This window comes from Eleutherodactylus coqui, chromosome 4 (genome assembly GCF_035609145.1).
Source record: "Eleutherodactylus coqui strain aEleCoq1 chromosome 4, aEleCoq1.hap1, whole genome shotgun sequence".
Classification (NCBI taxonomy): Eukaryota; Metazoa; Chordata; class Amphibia; order Anura; family Eleutherodactylidae; genus Eleutherodactylus; species Eleutherodactylus coqui.
The window spans coordinates 241,462,004-241,479,482 of record NC_089840.1 but is presented as its reverse complement, the minus strand read 5'-3'; the positions used below and the strand labels follow the sequence as shown (position 1 = coordinate 241,479,482).

Genomic DNA, 17,479 nt, shown 5'->3' with positions numbered 1-17,479 from the left:
ATGAAAGAGTACTGCCAGGTTATGGATCTATTAGCCGCATCTTCCACCAAAATTAGCATTGGTGGCAGGAGTAGCTTTACCTCTAGGAGGAATTTTGAGTGTTCTATCATTGTCTTATCAGCTGTACTGCCCAGTCTGTTATATGCAAAGCTGCCCATTGACTTTGAATAACTTACCATTTGGAACATGGCTATTTTCTTTTGCCTGTCCACCCATGCATTCATATACATGGCTCGGCAAAACATGCATGTGGTCTGAATGGGACAAGGAGATAAGCTGCTGCCAGACACCTCTGGTGGTGGCTTTTCTCCTCTTAGAACAAAGGAGGATCATAAATGTTGAAATTCAACAGTCTGATATTTCTTCCCCCCAATATCTACCACAAGAAAGAGTTAGGAAACTCCCATACTCATTAGAAGGTCAGCTGATGCTGTTGAAATAAACTGGTTGGGCTGTTACTAGAGATGAGCGAACCTACTCGTTTCGAGTAATTACTCGATCGAGCACCGCGATTTTCGAGTACTTCCGTACTCGGGTGAAAAGATTCGGGGGGCGCCGGGGGCGGGCGGAGGCGTGGCGGAGCAGAGGGTAGCAGCGGGGAACAGGGGGGAGCCCTCTCTCTCTCCCTCTCCCCCCCCACTCCCCGCTGCAACCCCCCACTCACCCACGGCGCACCCCGAATCTTTTCGCCCGAGTACGGAAGTACTCGAAAATTGCGGTGCTCGGGCGAAAAAGGGGCGTGGCTGAGTACGCTCGCTCATCTCTAGCTGTAACTCTAATGTGTATGACTATTCAAAAATACAGATAATAAGTGCTCATAATATCAAGTCAGCGGCCTCAGGCAAAATCTATTCCAATCAACTAGTTTGTAATTAAAAACAGACCATCTCATACTCATACATAAACTTGTATGATCATTATTGATCTCTTCTGACCCTAATATTCCTCACCTTTTTAATACTGTTTTTATCAGGAACATATCCAGATAGAGGCTCAATTAAGATCACCGCCATATTGGTGTTTTTTCGCTTTCCAGAATATCTACAAACAATAAATATTTCAGGTTAATGGACTTTGATTTTAAAATTTAGTTTCAACAGCATTAAATAAGAATGAGCTACAAGTAGTTCTTAAAGTGGTTCTATCAATTCTGCTCTCTGAGGCATGGGATAGAGTAAGGTGCTAAACTGAGGCTTATACTGTTTTCTATAATTTGATTGAGTATTTTGATGTTAAATGCTGCTAGGACTCATAGAGAAAGCCTGTGAGTCCTGCTTCCCCCACCCATGTAGAGTGATTATCTACATGTATACAAACTACTACAAGAAAGTCCATCAATTACTCTGTGTGGTGGGGGAAGCTGGGAGATGGAAGAAGAAACTATGGACTACTGGGAGCAAGAGAATTCTGGCTGCTGCTAGCAGAAATTTGCTGGTGCAAAATCCCCATTTATAAAAACAAGTAATGGTATAACATCTACACTTCCAACAACTTGATACAAAGTGTCAATTTAAGTAGTTTGGATGACATTATGCAGACCATTAATAGCCTCCTATTAGAAACTTTATCTCACCCAATATCCATGTGTATATTAAATTTCTTCTGTGATTCATGGGTGCAGACAGATGGTTCACTGCTTATATTGAAAAAAAAATTGCTTCTTTCAGATGAGTCAGGTAGAACGTTGTAATGTAGGTGTGACTGCAAGTAGAAGAGTCTCTGTTACAATAGTTCTTTCTCATCTGGTTTATGTTGTACCTGAATAGAGGAGTATGCTGTGTTGTCTACTAAAAAACAAAATAACCCCCCCAAAACTTAATGGACGCATTATAAGTCAATGCATTATAATTAAAGATGAGCGAACACCAAAATGTTCGGGTTCGCGTTATTCGAAACGAACTTCCCGCGATGTTCGGGTGTTCGTTTCGAATAACGAACCCCATTGAAGTCAATGGGCGACCGGAACATTTTTGTATTTCGCCGATGCTCGCTAAGGTTTTCATGTGTGAAAATCTTGGCAATTCAAGAAAATGATGGGAACCACACAGCAAGTTCTCCTCTGCCACAGCTGTAACAGCTGTGGCAGAGAAGAACGATGTTAGCCCATTGAATTCAATGGAGCCGTCAATACAGCCGACTCCACTGAATGCAATGGGCTGCCGGCGATCGCGGGATGAATTGTCGGAAAGGGGTTAAATATATAAGCCCTTTCCTGCAATTCATCCAGAAATGTGTAAAAATAAAAAATATATATATACTCACCTGGTGCCGACAGACGGAGTTCAGCGCGGCAGGCTGCAGTTCTCCTGAACTGCTCTGAACAGCTGTGAGTAGTATTCAGCAGCCGGGGATTTAAAATCCCCGCCTGCTGAATAAGATGCCTCTGAATAGTCACAGCCTGACCAATCAGAGGCCAGCCCTCACTCACACCCATTCATGAATTCATGAATGGGTGAGTGAGGGCTGCCTCTGATTGGCTCAGGGGCAGGAGAGCTGCCCCTGAGCCAATCAGAGGCAGCCCTCACTCACCCATTCATGAATTCATGAATGGGTGTGAGTGAGGGCTGGCCTCTGATTGGTCAGGCTGTGACCATTCAGAGGCATCTTATTCAGCAGGCGGGGATTTTAAATCCCCGGCTGCTGAATACTACTCACAGCTGTTCAGAGCAGTTCAGGAGAACTGCAGCCTGCCGCGCTGAACTCCGTCTGTCGGCACCAGGTGAGTATATATATATTTTTTTATTTTTACACATTTCTGGATGAATTGCAGGAAAGGGCTTATATATTTAACCCCTTTCCGACAATTCATCCCGCGATCGCCGGCAGCCCATTGCATTCAGTGGAGTCGGCTGTATTGCCGGTTCCATTGAATTCAATGGGCAAACATCGTTCTTCTCTGTCACAGCTGTTACAGCTGTGGCAGAGAAGAAGGATTTGTCTTCTATATGTTCTCAATGGGGTTGGCGCTGCTGCCGCCGGCCCCATTGAGCGCATATAGAAATGGTTTCTCAGGGAAGAAAGTTAAAGTAACCCGAACATCGTGTGGTGTTCGTTACGAATAACGAACATCCCGAACACCCTAATATTCGCCCGAGCATCAAGCTCGGACGAGTACGTTCGCTCATCTCTAATTATAATCCATTAAGATCTCTTACAAAGCCGATACACCAATCATACCAGCCCTGATGGACCCTGATGGACACCACAAAAGACAATAGAGCCCACCAGAATTTGATGGTGTCCAACTGAAAAAGACACAGCAGTCATAGCTCTGTTGGAAGCTATAGTTCAAATTGAAGCTATAACACTTGTGTGAACCTTAGGACTCTCTCACACAAGTGTGTTTTACCACATATTAGATGCACAGGTTTTTGCAAGCGTAATATGCGATAAGAAACTTTACAACACTCTCAATGGTCCCCCTCTCTCACACAGTGCGCGAAATGCGTGTGAAAAAAAGGACATGACACGCGCTGTCTCGGGGCGTATTACGTGCGCATAGACACCAAGATAGTGTATGCGGATTTATTGGCACGCAGTAGTATGCAATGTATTGCGTATTGCTGTGTGCTCCACGCACACGATATCTGCATGCAGTAAGAGCTAGTAATTGCTCATGTGAGAGCCCTTTAAAACAAGTACAGAAGATAATTTTAACAATATAAACAAGATTAGAAAAAGATGCATATCATACAATATTATAGGCCTCATCTCAGGCCAGAAACATACGCTGTTCATACCTGTAAATAGACTGAGCCATTGCCTGTAACACTAACTGCATATTCTCCTGGGATTTCTGGAAGGTCAACGCTTTGTACAAGAAAACTATTGCTTTGGTCCACATGAACAGTTCTCTCGAAGCCGGACTTTGATCGAATTGTCACCGTTGAATCCCCCTGTTTATACTTCATGACTTTGGCATATTTGGACAGAGCTTGAAGACCTAGGGTCGTGTCCTACAGGAAAAAGGAGAAAGAATTTACATGGGTTAAAATGGTAACTGAAACAGGTAAGTTACACTGCTGTATCTAGAATGAAAGGAAATTGCTGTCTTGTTCACAATTGAAGCTGGGGATCCAAAATCCAACCCAAAACCTAAACTTAAACCTTTATAGAAGAAGGCAATCACTCTGATATATAGTATAAATAGCCCTATTATTATGGCTGTGGGAAAAGTTTTGATATCAACTGTGGTAAATATAATTTTACCCCACATCAGATTTAATGCTATGGAGTCCACTACTCATTCCGCACGAAGTACGATAACAATGCACATGCACGTGAGAAGGGTCTCCGCAACTAGGCATCAGAAAGTTTCTGCATAGATTTCTGACTGAGTGGGAGGCCACTTATTTTGGACAGAAATGCAGCAGTGTAGCCTCATTGAATGACAATGGAGCAATTCCGTGAATGAATCTGCAGCAGACCTGCAACTTATCTACGGCAAATACCCAGTAGAAATTAGAGGCTATAGTTCTAGTTAGATTTTAGTCCAACATGTGAACATATTCTTAGGATAGACCTGCTGTAAACTTACAGTACAAATCATGTGATTGAAGTTTTCAAAACTCAGTCCACATTTGACAAAAAACTTCCTTGTGGAAAAATCAACATTTTTGAAATTTGCAGCATACTCATTATCTAGTAGAAAAATCTATTAAGAGCTATTGCAGCAGAACAACTGTAGATTTGTTGTGTCTTGTTTGAACTTAGCATTAAACTAAAAATATGAAAGTGACCTCTATATTAGTAACCAGAAGCAAGAGGCTAGTTTCACACATGTAACATGACTATTATAGCACCCAAATTACTTCCACAATAACAACACAACCAGCGGTTCTACTGGATTGATCTTTAATTGATGATCCAAGTTCATTTTAGTAGAATCAAAGAACTTCTGGGTTGTCCATATAGGCACAAAATAATGAGATTTTGTGCCTACATAGTTGCATGTTCAAATGCAGAGTGCATTTGTTTACGCAAATAAGTCAACCAGTGGTTGAAATTGAGCCCACAAACCATACAGATGACTGTTATTTCTGCTTGACTTCGCCTATAAAGGCAAGATTGTCAATGAAGAAAACAGGAACAGTTCAATACCCGAATCTTCCATCTGCTATTCGACCTATTCCACAATCAGGTAGTTTGCCAGCTCCTACTCCATCCCAATATTATGAGCCTGAAGTAGAAAATTAAGTAAGTGTGGGAAAAGAAGAACCCAACAAGCCTTCCACATCCCATGAGCCTGACTTTGAAGTAAAAGATGATACACTGTACAGATTGAGTTAAACGAAACTGAGTGATCTCATTCGAGACCTTGACTTGTCAAAGGAGAATACAGAACTTCTAGGGTCAAGACTACAGCAATGGAATCTTTTCCTGTTAGTCATGCAGTTCACATGAAGGAGACTTATGCAAACATGACAGCCCTCCTCAACTCAATCAAATATGCTGAACACAAGTGGAAAATCTGTGACAATCTAAAAGTCATTGATGTACTCTTAGGAATGCAACTGGGGTTCACTAAATATTGTTGCTTTTTATGTATGTGGGACAGTAGAGATAGGAAATCACATTACATTCAAGCGGACTGGCCTTCAAGAAATCTTGACTCTACCGAGATAAATGTCATTGCCGAGCCTCTCGTGGACCCAAAAGATGTTCTTCCACCCCTTCATATAAAACTAGGTTTAATGAAAAATGTTGTCAAATGTATGAACCATGAAGGACAGGCATTTAAATACTTATGAGACAAATTTCCTAGATTAAGTGATGCAAACGTTTACAACTTGTAAAAGATTCCACCAGGATATTTCTGTAATGGAACAAAGATATCAGGACGATTGGAATGAAGCAATGCTTGCGGATTACTTCTGCTCTGTGTGTAGGGATGCTCCAGAACTCACTTACAAGAGGCAAGCCAAAAGAAAATGACCTCATGAAGTCACCACATAATTCTCTTCACACCGAACCACCTGCCAGTAATTCTTCCATCAATTTAGAACTCTTAGAATGTAACTATCATTAAAAAATGTCAAATGCACTTTCAATGTTAGCATATGTAATTAAAATGTATCATTTTCTCTTAAGGGTGGTTGGGTCCTTAGGAGGCAGTGATCATGCTATTTTTGAATTTTGGATAAAAAGGGGAGGAAGACCTGAGAAAACTCAGACTTCAAGGTTGGATTTTAGACAGGCAGATTTCAACGAACTCTGAAAGAGGATAGGAAGAATCCAATGGCTGGATGTTCTTAAGGACAGAAATACCCAAGAAGGTTGGGAAATATTGCAAAATGATATTCTCAAAGCACAATCGTTAACAATCCCTAAAAGAAGGAAGAATGGGAAGCATTTAAAGAAACCAGAATGGATAAACGCAGAACTTGCAAACATGTTAAAAACAAAGACAAATATGCTTATCAAATGTTAAAAGGGGGGAATATCTAAAGTAGAATATAATGAGGTCTGCAGAAACTGTAGGGCAAGTGTCAGAAAAGCTAAAGCTACTAATGAATTGAGGCTTGCAAGAGAGGCCAAAAGCAATAAAAAAGGATTTGTGGGGTATGTCAAAAGCAAAAGAAAAGTCAAAGATCCTATTGGATGCTTACAAGATGAAAATGGTGAATTGGTTAAGAATTAGAGATGAGCGAACGCGTTCGTCCGAGCTTGATATTCGTGCGAATATTAGGGTGTTCGGGATGTTCGTTATTCGTAACGAACACCATGCGGTGTTCTGGTTACTTTCACTTCCTTCCCTGAGACGTTAGCGCGCTTTTCTGGCCAATTGAAAGACAGGGAAGGCATTACAACTTCCCCCTGTGACGTTCAAGCCCTATACCACCCCCCTGCTGTGAGTGGCTGGGGAGATCAGGTGTCACCCGAACATAAAAGTCGGCCCCTCCCGCGGTTCGCCTCAGATGCGGTGTGAGTTAGATGAGGGACAGTGCTGTTTGTACCGGAGCTGCTGTAGGGAAAGAATTGGTAGTTAGTGTAGGCTTCAAGACCCCCCAAAGGTCCTTATTAGGGCCACTGATAGCTGTGTGTTGGCTGCTGTTAGCAGTGGCAAATTTTTTTTTCTCAAAATCGCCTCTGCAGACCGTTGCACCTGGCATTAGGGACAGAAGTGCTGCATAGGCAGGGAGAGTGTTAGGAGTGAGTGTAGCCTTCAAGAACCTCAACGGTCCTTTCTAGGGCCATATTTATCCGTGTGCAGTACTGTCCAGGCTGCTGTTAGCTGTGCTGCATTTTTTTTTTGCTTCTCAAAATCGCCTCTGCAGACCATTGCACCCTCCATTGATACTGCAGGGAAAGAATTGTATAGGCAGGGCCACAACACAGTTATTATTCATAGAATATACGCAGTGCTGCCTTTTGGTGGAAAAAAACTGAAAACAAATCTATTTGTCCAGCCTCTGTCCGTCCTAAGGGCGGTGGACACGTGTGAGCTGCTTGAACAACATTGCTAAATCAGACGCACCCAGCTACGCTTTACTGCTGGCTTCGCCATTTGCTTTCCTTAATTGGGAAAAAAATACCTGCTCTCCAAGAGTTATAATAACTCTGCTACCCTCACGTTCTGTGACACATAAGCAGGGACACAGCACAGTTATTAAACTTCTCATGTTCATTGAATATACGCAGTGCTGCCTTTTGGTGGAAAAAAACTGAAAACAAATCTATTTGTCCAGCCTCTGTCCGTCCTAAGGGCGGTGGACACGTGTGAGCTGCTTGAACAACATTGCTAAATCAGACGCACCCAGCTACGCTTTACTGCTGGCTTCGCCATTTGCTTTCCTTAATTGGGAAAAAAATACCTGCTCTCCAAGAGTTATAATAACTCTGCTACCCTCACGTTCTGTGACACATAAGCAGGGACACAGCACAGTTATTAAACTTCTCATGTTCATTGAATATACGCAGTGCTGCCTTTTGGTGGAAAAAAACTGAAAACAAATCTATTTGTCCAGCCTCTGTCCGTCCTAAGGGCTGTGGACACGTGTGAGCTGCTTGAACAACATTGCTAAATCAGACGCACCCAGCTACGCTTTACTGCTGGCTTCGCCATTTGCTTTCCTTAATTGGGAAAAAAATACCTGCTCTCCAAGAGTTATAATAACTCTGCTACCCTCACGTTCTGTGACACATAAGCAGGGACACAGCACAGTTATTAAACTTCTCATGTTCATTGAATATACGCAGTGCTGCCTTTTGGTGGAAAAAAACTGAAAACAAATCTATTTGTCCAGCCTCTGTCCGTCCTAAGGGCGGTGGACACGTGTGAGCTGCTTGAACAACATTGCTAAATCAGACGCACCCAGCTACGCTTTACTGCTGGCTTCGCCATTTGCTTTCCTTAATTGGGAAAAAAATACCTGCTCTCCAAGAGTTATAATAACTCTGCTACCCTCACGTTCTGTGACACATAAGCAGGGACACAGCACAGTTATTAAACTTCTCATGTTCATTGAATATACGCAGTGCTGCCTTTTGGTGGAAAAAAACTGAAAACAAATCTATTTGTCCAGCCTCTGTCCGTCCTAAGGGCGGTGGACACGTGTGAGCTGCTTGAACAACATTGCTAAATCAGACGCACCCAGCTACGCTTTACTGCTGGCTTCGCCATTTGCTTTCCTTAATTGGGAAAAAAATACCTGCTCTCCAAGAGTTATAATAACTCTGCTACCCTCACGTTCTGTGACACATAAGCAGGGACACAGCACAGTTATTAAACTTAGATTATTCATTCACTAGAGGCAGTGGGGCCTTTCGTTTTCCAAAAAGGGAAAAAATTATATTTGGCCTGCAGTCTTGCGCCAATTTATTTCCTGCCTGTGAAATCAAATCACTGGTAATACAGCATGCTGAGGGGTAGGGGTAGGCCTAGAGGACGTGGACGCGGAGGGCCAAGTCAGGGTGTGGGCACAGGCCGAGCTCCTGATCCCGGTGTGTCGCAGCCGACTGCTGCGCGATTAGGAGAGAGGCACGTTTCTGGCGTCCCCACATTCATCGCCCAATTAATGGGTCCACGCGGGAGACGGTTATTAGAAAATGAGCAGTGTGAGCAGGTCCTGTCCTGGATGGCAGAAAGTGCTTCGAGCAACCTATCGTCAACACGCAGTTCTGCGCCGTCCACTGCTGCAAATCCGAATCCTCTGTCTGCTGCTCCTCCTTCCTCCCAGCCTCCTCACTCCACTACAATGACACCTGCTCAGGAGCGGGAACACTCCCAGGAACTGTTCTCGGGCCCCTGCTTAGATTGGGCAGCAGCGGTTCCTCTCCCACCAGAGGAGTTTATCGTCACTGATGCCCAACCATTCGAAAGTTCCCGGGGTCCGAGGGAAGAGGCTGGGGACTTCCGCCAACTGTCTCAACAACTTTCTGTGGGTGAGGAGGATGATGACGATCAGACACAGTTGTCTTGCAGTGAGGTAGTAGTAAGGGCAGTAAGTCCAAGGGAGCAGCGCACAGAGGATTCGGAGGAAGAGCAGCAGGACGATGAGGTGACTGACCCCACCTGGTGTGCAACGCTTACTCAGGAGGACAGGTCTTCAGAGGGGGAGTCAAGGGCATCAGCAGGGCAGGTTGCAAGAGGCAGTGCGGTGGCCAGGGCCAGGGGTAGAGGCAGGGCCAGACCGAATAATCCACCAAGTGTTTCCCAAAGCGCCCCCTCGCGCCATGCCACCCTGCAGAGGCCGAGGTGCTCTAAGGTCTGGCAGTTTTTCACAGAGACGCCTGACGACCGACGAACAGTGCTGTGCAACCTTTGTTGCGCAAAGCTCAGCCGGGGAGCCAACACCAACAGCCTCACCACCACCACCATGCGCAGACATATGATGGCCAAGCACCCCACAAGGTGGGACGAAGGCCGTTCACCGCCTCCGGTTTGCACCCCTGCCTCTCCCCCTGTGCCCCAACCTGCCACTGAGATGCAACCCCCCTCTCAGGACACAGGCACTACCGCCTCATGGCCTGCACCCACACCCTCATCTCCGCTGTCCTCGGCCCCATCCAGCAGTGTAGTTCAGCGCACCGTTCAGCCGTCGCTTGCGCAAGTGTTCGAGCGCAAGCGCAAGTACGCCGCCACGCACCCGCACGCTCAAACGTTAACCGTCCGCATAGCAAAATTCATCAGCCTTGAGATGCTGCCGTATAGGGTTGTGGAAACTGAGTCCTTCAAAAGTATCATGGAGGCGGCGGCCCCGCGCTACTCAGTTCCCAGTCGCCACTACTTTTCCCGATGTGCCGTCCCAGCCCTGCACGACCACGTCTCCCGCAACATTGTGCGCGCCCTCACCAACGCGGTTACTGCCACGGTCCACTTAACTACGGACACGTGGACAAGCACAGGCGGGCAGGGCCACTACATCTCCCTGACGGCACATTGGGTGAATTTAGTGGAGGCTGGGACAGAGTCAGAGCCTGGGACCGCTCACGTCCTACCCACCCCCAGAATTGCGGGCCCCAGCTCGGTGGTGGTATCTGCGGAGGTGTATGCTTCCTCCACTAAAGCACCCTCCTCCTCCTCCTCCTCTGTCTCGCAATCAAGATGTGTTAGCAGCAGCATGTCGCCAGCAGTCGGTGTCGCGCGGTGTGGCAGCACAGCGGTGGGCAAGCGTCAGCAGGCCGTGCTGAAACTACTCAGCTTAGGCGATAAGAGGCACACGGCCCACGAACTGCTGCAGGGTCTGACACAGCAGACCGACCGCTGGCTTGCGCCGCTGAGCCTCCAACCGGGCATGGTCGTGTGTGACAACGGGCGTAACCTGGTGGCGGCTCTGCAGCTTGGCAGCCTCACGCACGTGCCATGCCTGGCCCACGTCTTTAATTTGGTGGTTCAGCGCTTTCTGAAAAGCTACCCACGCTTGTCAGACCTGCTCGTAAAGGCGCGCCGGCTCTGCGCACATTTCCGCAAGTCCCACACGGACGCTGCCACCCTGCGCACCCTGCAACATCACTTTAAGCTGCCAGTGCACCGACTGCTGTGCGACGTGCCCACACGGTGGAACTCTACGCTCCACATGTTGGCCAGGCTCTATGAACAACGTAGAGCTATAGTCGAATACCAACTCCAACATGGGCGGCGCAGTGGGAGTCAGCCTCCTCAATTCCTTTCAGAAGAGTGGGCCTGGTTGGCAGACATCTGCCATGTCCTTGGTAATTTTGAGGAGTCTACCCAGGTGGTGAGCGGCGATGCTACAATCATTAGCGTCACCATTCCTCTGCTATGCATCTTGAGAAATTCCCTGCAAACCATAAAGGCAGCTGCTTTGCGCTCGGAAACGGGGGCGGGGGAAGACAGTATGCCGCTGGATAGTCAGGGCACCCTCCTGTCTATTTCTCAGCGCATACAGGAGGAGGAGGAGGAGCATGAGGAGGATGAGGAGGAGGGGGAAGAGACAGCTTGGGCCGCTGCTGACGGTACACCGGCTGATTGCCTGTCATCCTTTCAGCGTGGAAGGCCTGAGGAGGAGGAGGAGGAGGAGGAGGATCCTGAAAGTGATCTTCCTAGTGAGGACAGCCATGTGTTGCGTACTGGTACCCTGGCACACATGGCTGACTTCATATTAGGATGCCTTTCTCGTGACCCTCGCGTTGCACGCATTCTGGCCACGACGGATTACTGGGTGTACACACTGCTCGATCCACGGTATAAGGAGAACTTGCCCACTCTGATTCCCGAAGAGGAAAGGGGTTCGAGAGTGTTGCTATACCACAGGACCCTTGCGGACAAGCTGATGGTCAAATTCCCAGCCGACAGCGCTAGTGGCAGAAGGCGCAGTACCGAGGGCAAGGTAGCAGGGGATGTGCGTAGATCGAGCAGCATGTACATCCCAGGCAGTGCAACAGTCTTTAAGGGCCTGGCCAGCTTTATGGCTCCCCACCAACACTGTGTCACCGCTCCCCAGTCACGGCTGAGTCGGCGGGAGCACTGTAAAAGGATGGTGAGGGAGTACGTAGCGGATCGCACGACCATCCTTGGTGACGCCTCTGCCCCCTACAACTACTGGGTGTCGAAGCTGGACACGTGGCCTGAACTAGCCCTGTATGCCCTTGAGGTGCTTGCTTGTCCTGCGGCTAGCGTCTTGTCGGAAAGGGTGTTTAGTGCGGCTGGGGGAATCATCACAGATAAGCGTAGCCGCTTGTCAACCGACAGTGCCGACAGGCTAACACTCATCAAGATGAACAAAGGCTGGATTTCCCCAGACTTCTGTTCTCCACCAGCGGACAGCAGCGATACGTAAGCAATACGTAGGCTGCACCCGCGGATGGAAGCTACGTTCTCTCTCACCATCCAAAACGGGGACATTTCTGCTTCATCAATCTGTGTCTAATATTCCTCCTCCTCCTGCTCCTCCTCCTGAAACCTCACGTAATCACGCTGAACGGGCAATTTTTCTTAGGGCCACAAGGCTCACTCAAATAATTTTTCAGAACAATTTTTATAAGTTTCAATGCGCTTAAAAGCATTGGAACTTTAACTTGAACCAATTTTTCGTTACACTGGGCTGCCTCCAGGCCTAGTTACCACTTAAGCCACATTAACCAAAGCGATTAATGGGTTTCACCTGCCCTCTTGGCTGGCCATGGCCAATTTTTGGGATGTACATTAGTACTGTTGATACAGCAATTTTTGTGGGCCCTCGCCTACAGTGTAATCAAATTAATTTTTAGCCCACCTGCATTACAGCTGACGTTACCTCAGCTGTGTTGGGCAATGCAATGGGATATTTTTATGTACCGCCGGTGGGTTCCAGGGAGCCACCCATGCTGTAGGTGCACACTGAGTTTTTAATACATCTGTACACTTCTAAAGAACCCGTCTGACTGGGGCATGCAGTGTGGGCCGAAGCCCACCTGTATTACGCACGACATTACTACCTCAGCTGTGTTGGGCAATGCAATGGGATATTTCTATGTACCGCCGGTGGCTTCCTGGCACCCACCCAGGCAGTGGGTCCACAGGGAGTTTAACCTACATGTGTCCACTTGTAAAGAACCCCAGTCTGACTGGGGCATGCAGTGTGGGCCGAAACCCACCTGCATTAACCCTTTCCAGTCCACTGTGTGACCTGTGAAGACATTAGGGTTTAAGGCTGTACAACTCCTTTGTTGGTAGACGTCCGTCGGGGTTCTCTTACTGTATATTGCCAGCCTCTCTGCTGTCGGAGCCTATCCTACGTGTCAGCTCATGCAGTACTGGCTTTAGCCAGCATATAGCGCCGTTGTATAACAGCAGAAAAAGAGTAAGCCCCCTAGGAAAACCATATACAAATTGGATTGGAAAGGGTTAAGCACAACATTACTACCTCAGCTGTGTTGGGCAATGCAATGGGATATTTCTATGTACCGCCGGTGGCTTCCTGGCACCCACCCATGCTGTAGGTGCACACGGACTTTTTACTACATCTGTACACTTATAAAGAACCCCAGTCAGACTGGGGCATGCAGTGTGGGCCGAAGCCCACCTGCATTAAGCACGACATTACTACCTCAGCTGTGTTGGGCAATGCAATGGGATATTTCTGTGTACCGCCGGTGGGTTCCAGGGAGCCACCCATGCTGTGGGTGGACAGGGACTTCACAATAGGGAGTTGTACCTGCCTGTGTCTATGAATTAAAAAGCCCGGTCTGACTGGGGCATGCAGACACCTTGACAGAATGAATAGTGTGTGGCACATAGGTTCCCCATTGCTATGCCCACGTGTGCAGCTCCTGATGGCGGTGGCACAGGATTCTATTTCTCATTGCTTCTGTACAGCATTGTGGGCTATCGCTCCGCCACTTTTAAAGAGGGTCGCTGCCTAGCCGTGCCAACCTCTGCAGTGTGTGCCTGCGGTCCCTCGTCATGGCAGACGCAATTCTAAATAGACATGAGCGTGGTGTGGCATGAGGGCAGCTGAAGGCTGCCCAGGGACACTTTGGTGTGCGCTGTGGGGGGGGGGAGGGGGGGCGGTTGGGCAGCATGTAACCCAGGAGAAGTGTCAGTGGAGTGTCATGCAGGCAGTGATTGTGCTTTGTTGGAGGTAGTGTGGTGCTTAGCAAAGGTATGCCATGCTAATGAGGGCTTTTCAGAAGTAAAAGTTGTTGGGAGGGGGGGGGCCCACTCTTGCCGGTATTGTGGCTTAATAGTGGGACCTGTGAACTTGAGATGCAGCCCAACACGTAGCCCCTCGCCTGCCCTATCCGTTTCTGTGTCATTCCCATCACTTTCTTGAATTGCCCAGATTTTCACACATGAAAACCTTAGCGAGCATCGGCGAAATACAAAAATGTTCTGGTCGCCCATTGACTTCAATGGGGTTCGTTGTTCGAAACGAACCCTCGAGCATCACGGGAAGTTCGTTCCGAATAACGAACACCCGAACATTTTGGTGTTCGCTCATCTCTATTAAGAATGATGTTGAGAAGGCCGAACTTTTAAATTCCTATTTTGTATCTGTTTTCTTTCAGAAAGTAGATGGAACATCAACTGATCTTCCCTGTGCTATTGGGGGAATAAAAGAATGCAGGCTTTCTGTAAGCAGTGGGAGGGTGAGGGAACACTTAGCTAACTTAAATGAGTTCAAGTCTCAAGGTCCAGATGAATTACATCCTAGGATACTAAAGGAAGCAGCGGAGGTAATTGCTGAACCACTCGCCATAATCTTTGAAAATTCCTGGAGAACAAGAGAAGTCCCAGGAGATTGGAAAAGGGCAAATGTTATCCCTATCTTGAAAAAAGGGAAAAAGGTGGATCCAGTAAGCTACAGGCCTGTGAGCCTGACTTGTATATCGGGAAAGATCTTTGAACAAATTATTAAACAGCATGTATGCAAGTACTTGGATGAAAATGGAGTAATTAACCAGAGCCAGCATGGGTTTGTCACAAACAAGTCATGTCAGACTAATCTAATTTCCTTCTATGATAGTATCACTTACTGGGTTGATCAGGGAAATGCGGTGGATATAGTTTTTCTTGACCTTAGTAAAGCATTTGACAAAGTATCTCATTATCTCACTTATTGAAAAAATGATCAAATATGGGATTGACAAGGCAACTGTTAGGTGGATTCAGAACTGGCTGAGTGACCTACTCAAAGAGTGGTCATAAATGGCTGCACATCTAAGTGTAAGAATGTATCAAGTGGGGTACCACAGGGCTTTGTCCTAGGCCCAGTGTTGTTCAATATTTTTTTAAATAATCTGGAGAAGGGAATTAATGGGAAACTGATCAAATTTCCTGATGACACAAAGCTAGGAGGGATAGCTAATAGAGAGAGAGCGTATTCAAAAAGATCTAGAAAAGCTTGCACAGTGGGTGTTGACTTTAACAAGGAGAAATGAAAAGTCCTACATCTGGGCAAGAAAAATGAAAAAAGCACATACAGAATGGGAGGAATTGAGCTAAGCAGCAGCACATGTGAAAAAGACTTGGGTATACTAATATCGGTAGATCATAGACTGAACATGAGTCAACAATGTGATGCAGTAGCCAAAAATGCAAACACAATTCTGGGATGTATTAAGAGAGTCTAGATTACGTGAGGTCATTATCCCCCTCTACTTTTCCTTAGTCAGACCTTATCTGGAATACTGTGCCCAGTTCTGGGCACCCCATTTTAAAAAAGACATAGACAAACTATGTCTATGGAGCAAGTTTAGAGAAGAGTTACCAAGATGGTACGTGGTCTGCAAATCATGTCCTATGAAGAGTGGTTAAAGGATCTGGGAATGTTTAGCTTGCAAAAAAGAAGGCTGAAAGGAGACTTAATAGCGGTCTACAAATATCTGAAGGGTTGTCACACTGCAGAGGGATCAGCCCTATTCTCATTTGCAAAAGGAAAGACTAGAAGCAATGGGATGAAACTGAAAGGGAGGAGACACAAATTAGATATTAGAAAAAACTTTCTGACAGTGAGGGTGATCAATGAGTGGAACAGGTTACCATGGGAGGTGGTAGTGTTCAAACAAAGGCTGCACAAATATCTGTCTGGGATGCTTTAGTAAATCCTGCACTGAGCAGGGGGTTGGACCCGATGACCCTGGAGGTCCCTTCCAACTCTACCATTCTATGATTCTATGATTCTTTATCCATTAAAATAACATACTTCCACCTATTGTATATCACAGAAACTAGAGCTAATAAAAAATTTTCTTTGTCATATTCATTTTTCTCACCCCAAAATTAGTAAGATTTGACTCATGAAGTTGAGGAAACATTCCAAAATATTTTTTTTGTTGGCCAGTGAAATCAGAGGGAAATACAACACATTCATTAGAATGGGTGTATTCACATGCGCTTTTTTTTACAGTAACAGCACATGTAAGGTTACATGCCCATGGACGTGTAAAATTGTTCCCCACATTATCGGGTGCAACTCAGATGGGACAGCAAACAGGCATTCTGTGTGGAACACCAAGTTAAAAAAAATAGCCCATGTGAATACACCCATTCAAATTAATGGGTGCTATTTCTGTCCGATTTTTGAACCGATTTCACAGTCCGAAAATCTGGTGGAAAAAAACAACTGTATGCATGTATCCTTAGGTACTTATTTCTGCATGGATGGTGTACAAGTCGTGCCTGAAATTCTTAGGCACATCTCACATCAGACAGCACAAGGACATTTTATCCATGTGCTGTCCAATGTGCAGGACACGACACAGTTACATGTGCTATTCTGCACATTTTTATCTCTTCCGAAAATCTGATAAAAAAAAGCACTAGCTGCAGTTTTTTTTATTCATCCAAGTTAAAGAAATCTCATGTGTATACACCCATTCAAATGAATGGGTCCAATTTCTGTCCAAGTTTCAGACCTAAAAAAAAAATCAGTCTGAAAATTGGACAGAAGAATCATTCGTGTGAAAGTAGCCTATATGTGTGATGTTCAGCACATCGGACAGCACACAGATGTTGCATTCATGTGCTTTCTGATCAGAGCTGTCCCTAAAAATCTCGAGTGCAACTTTTAATCATCTGTGTGAAAGTAGCCTAATATGTAGGACCAGCCCTGGACTACAAAGTTGAGTGTTTATTTGGAAATAGATACAACCTGAGAAAATTGGAAGCCTCCATTTGTATTCTGCTTGCTCACTAGCCAACGCATGATTTCTACACTTTCTCCCAGGCATTTCTTGGTAGGTGTTGTCTTCTCGGAAAGTAAGGCTAGTAGAATATATGATGCAGTCTGAATTTTACCTCCATGGTAAGAGTTTGTTTCCCAGTGCATTGTTCCCCCTGTTTAGGAAATATCAATGAAGAATATGTTCTTAAAGATCTCCAGTTCTATACAAACAAAGATAATTATTGAAGTAAGCATATGATGTCCACATCTAAGTGTTTCTGCTTAAATAGACACTCCACACAATTTTTACAAAACAGTGAGACTGATACTTTTCAGCTTTATATTACCTAATAGGAAATGCAGCCATACTATACCTGTTTTTCCATCTTGTGTATTTTAACCATTTTTTATTGAGCGAAGTTGGAAAAGTT

The 17,479-nt window shown here is 45.8% G+C and overlaps 1 protein-coding gene across 2 annotated transcripts in view; it reads right to left on the bottom strand.

Annotated features, from left to right (window-relative positions):
• LOC136626156 (alpha-2-macroglobulin-like) overlaps positions 1 to 17,479 on the bottom strand; it is a 459,985-nt gene that overhangs the window by 314,253 nt on the left and 128,253 nt on the right. For both annotated transcript variants that reach the window (XM_066600963.1, XM_066600962.1), the window contains 4 exons: positions 17,037 to 17,221; positions 3,741 to 3,956; positions 1,574 to 1,701; positions 951 to 1,041 (listed from right to left, as the gene is read on the bottom strand). In XM_066600963.1, coding sequence (XP_066457060.1) covers positions 951 to 1,041; positions 1,574 to 1,701; positions 3,741 to 3,956; positions 17,037 to 17,221 — 620 coding nt within the window. The remainder of the gene's footprint in view (positions 1 to 950; positions 1,042 to 1,573; positions 1,702 to 3,740; positions 3,957 to 17,036; positions 17,222 to 17,479) is intronic.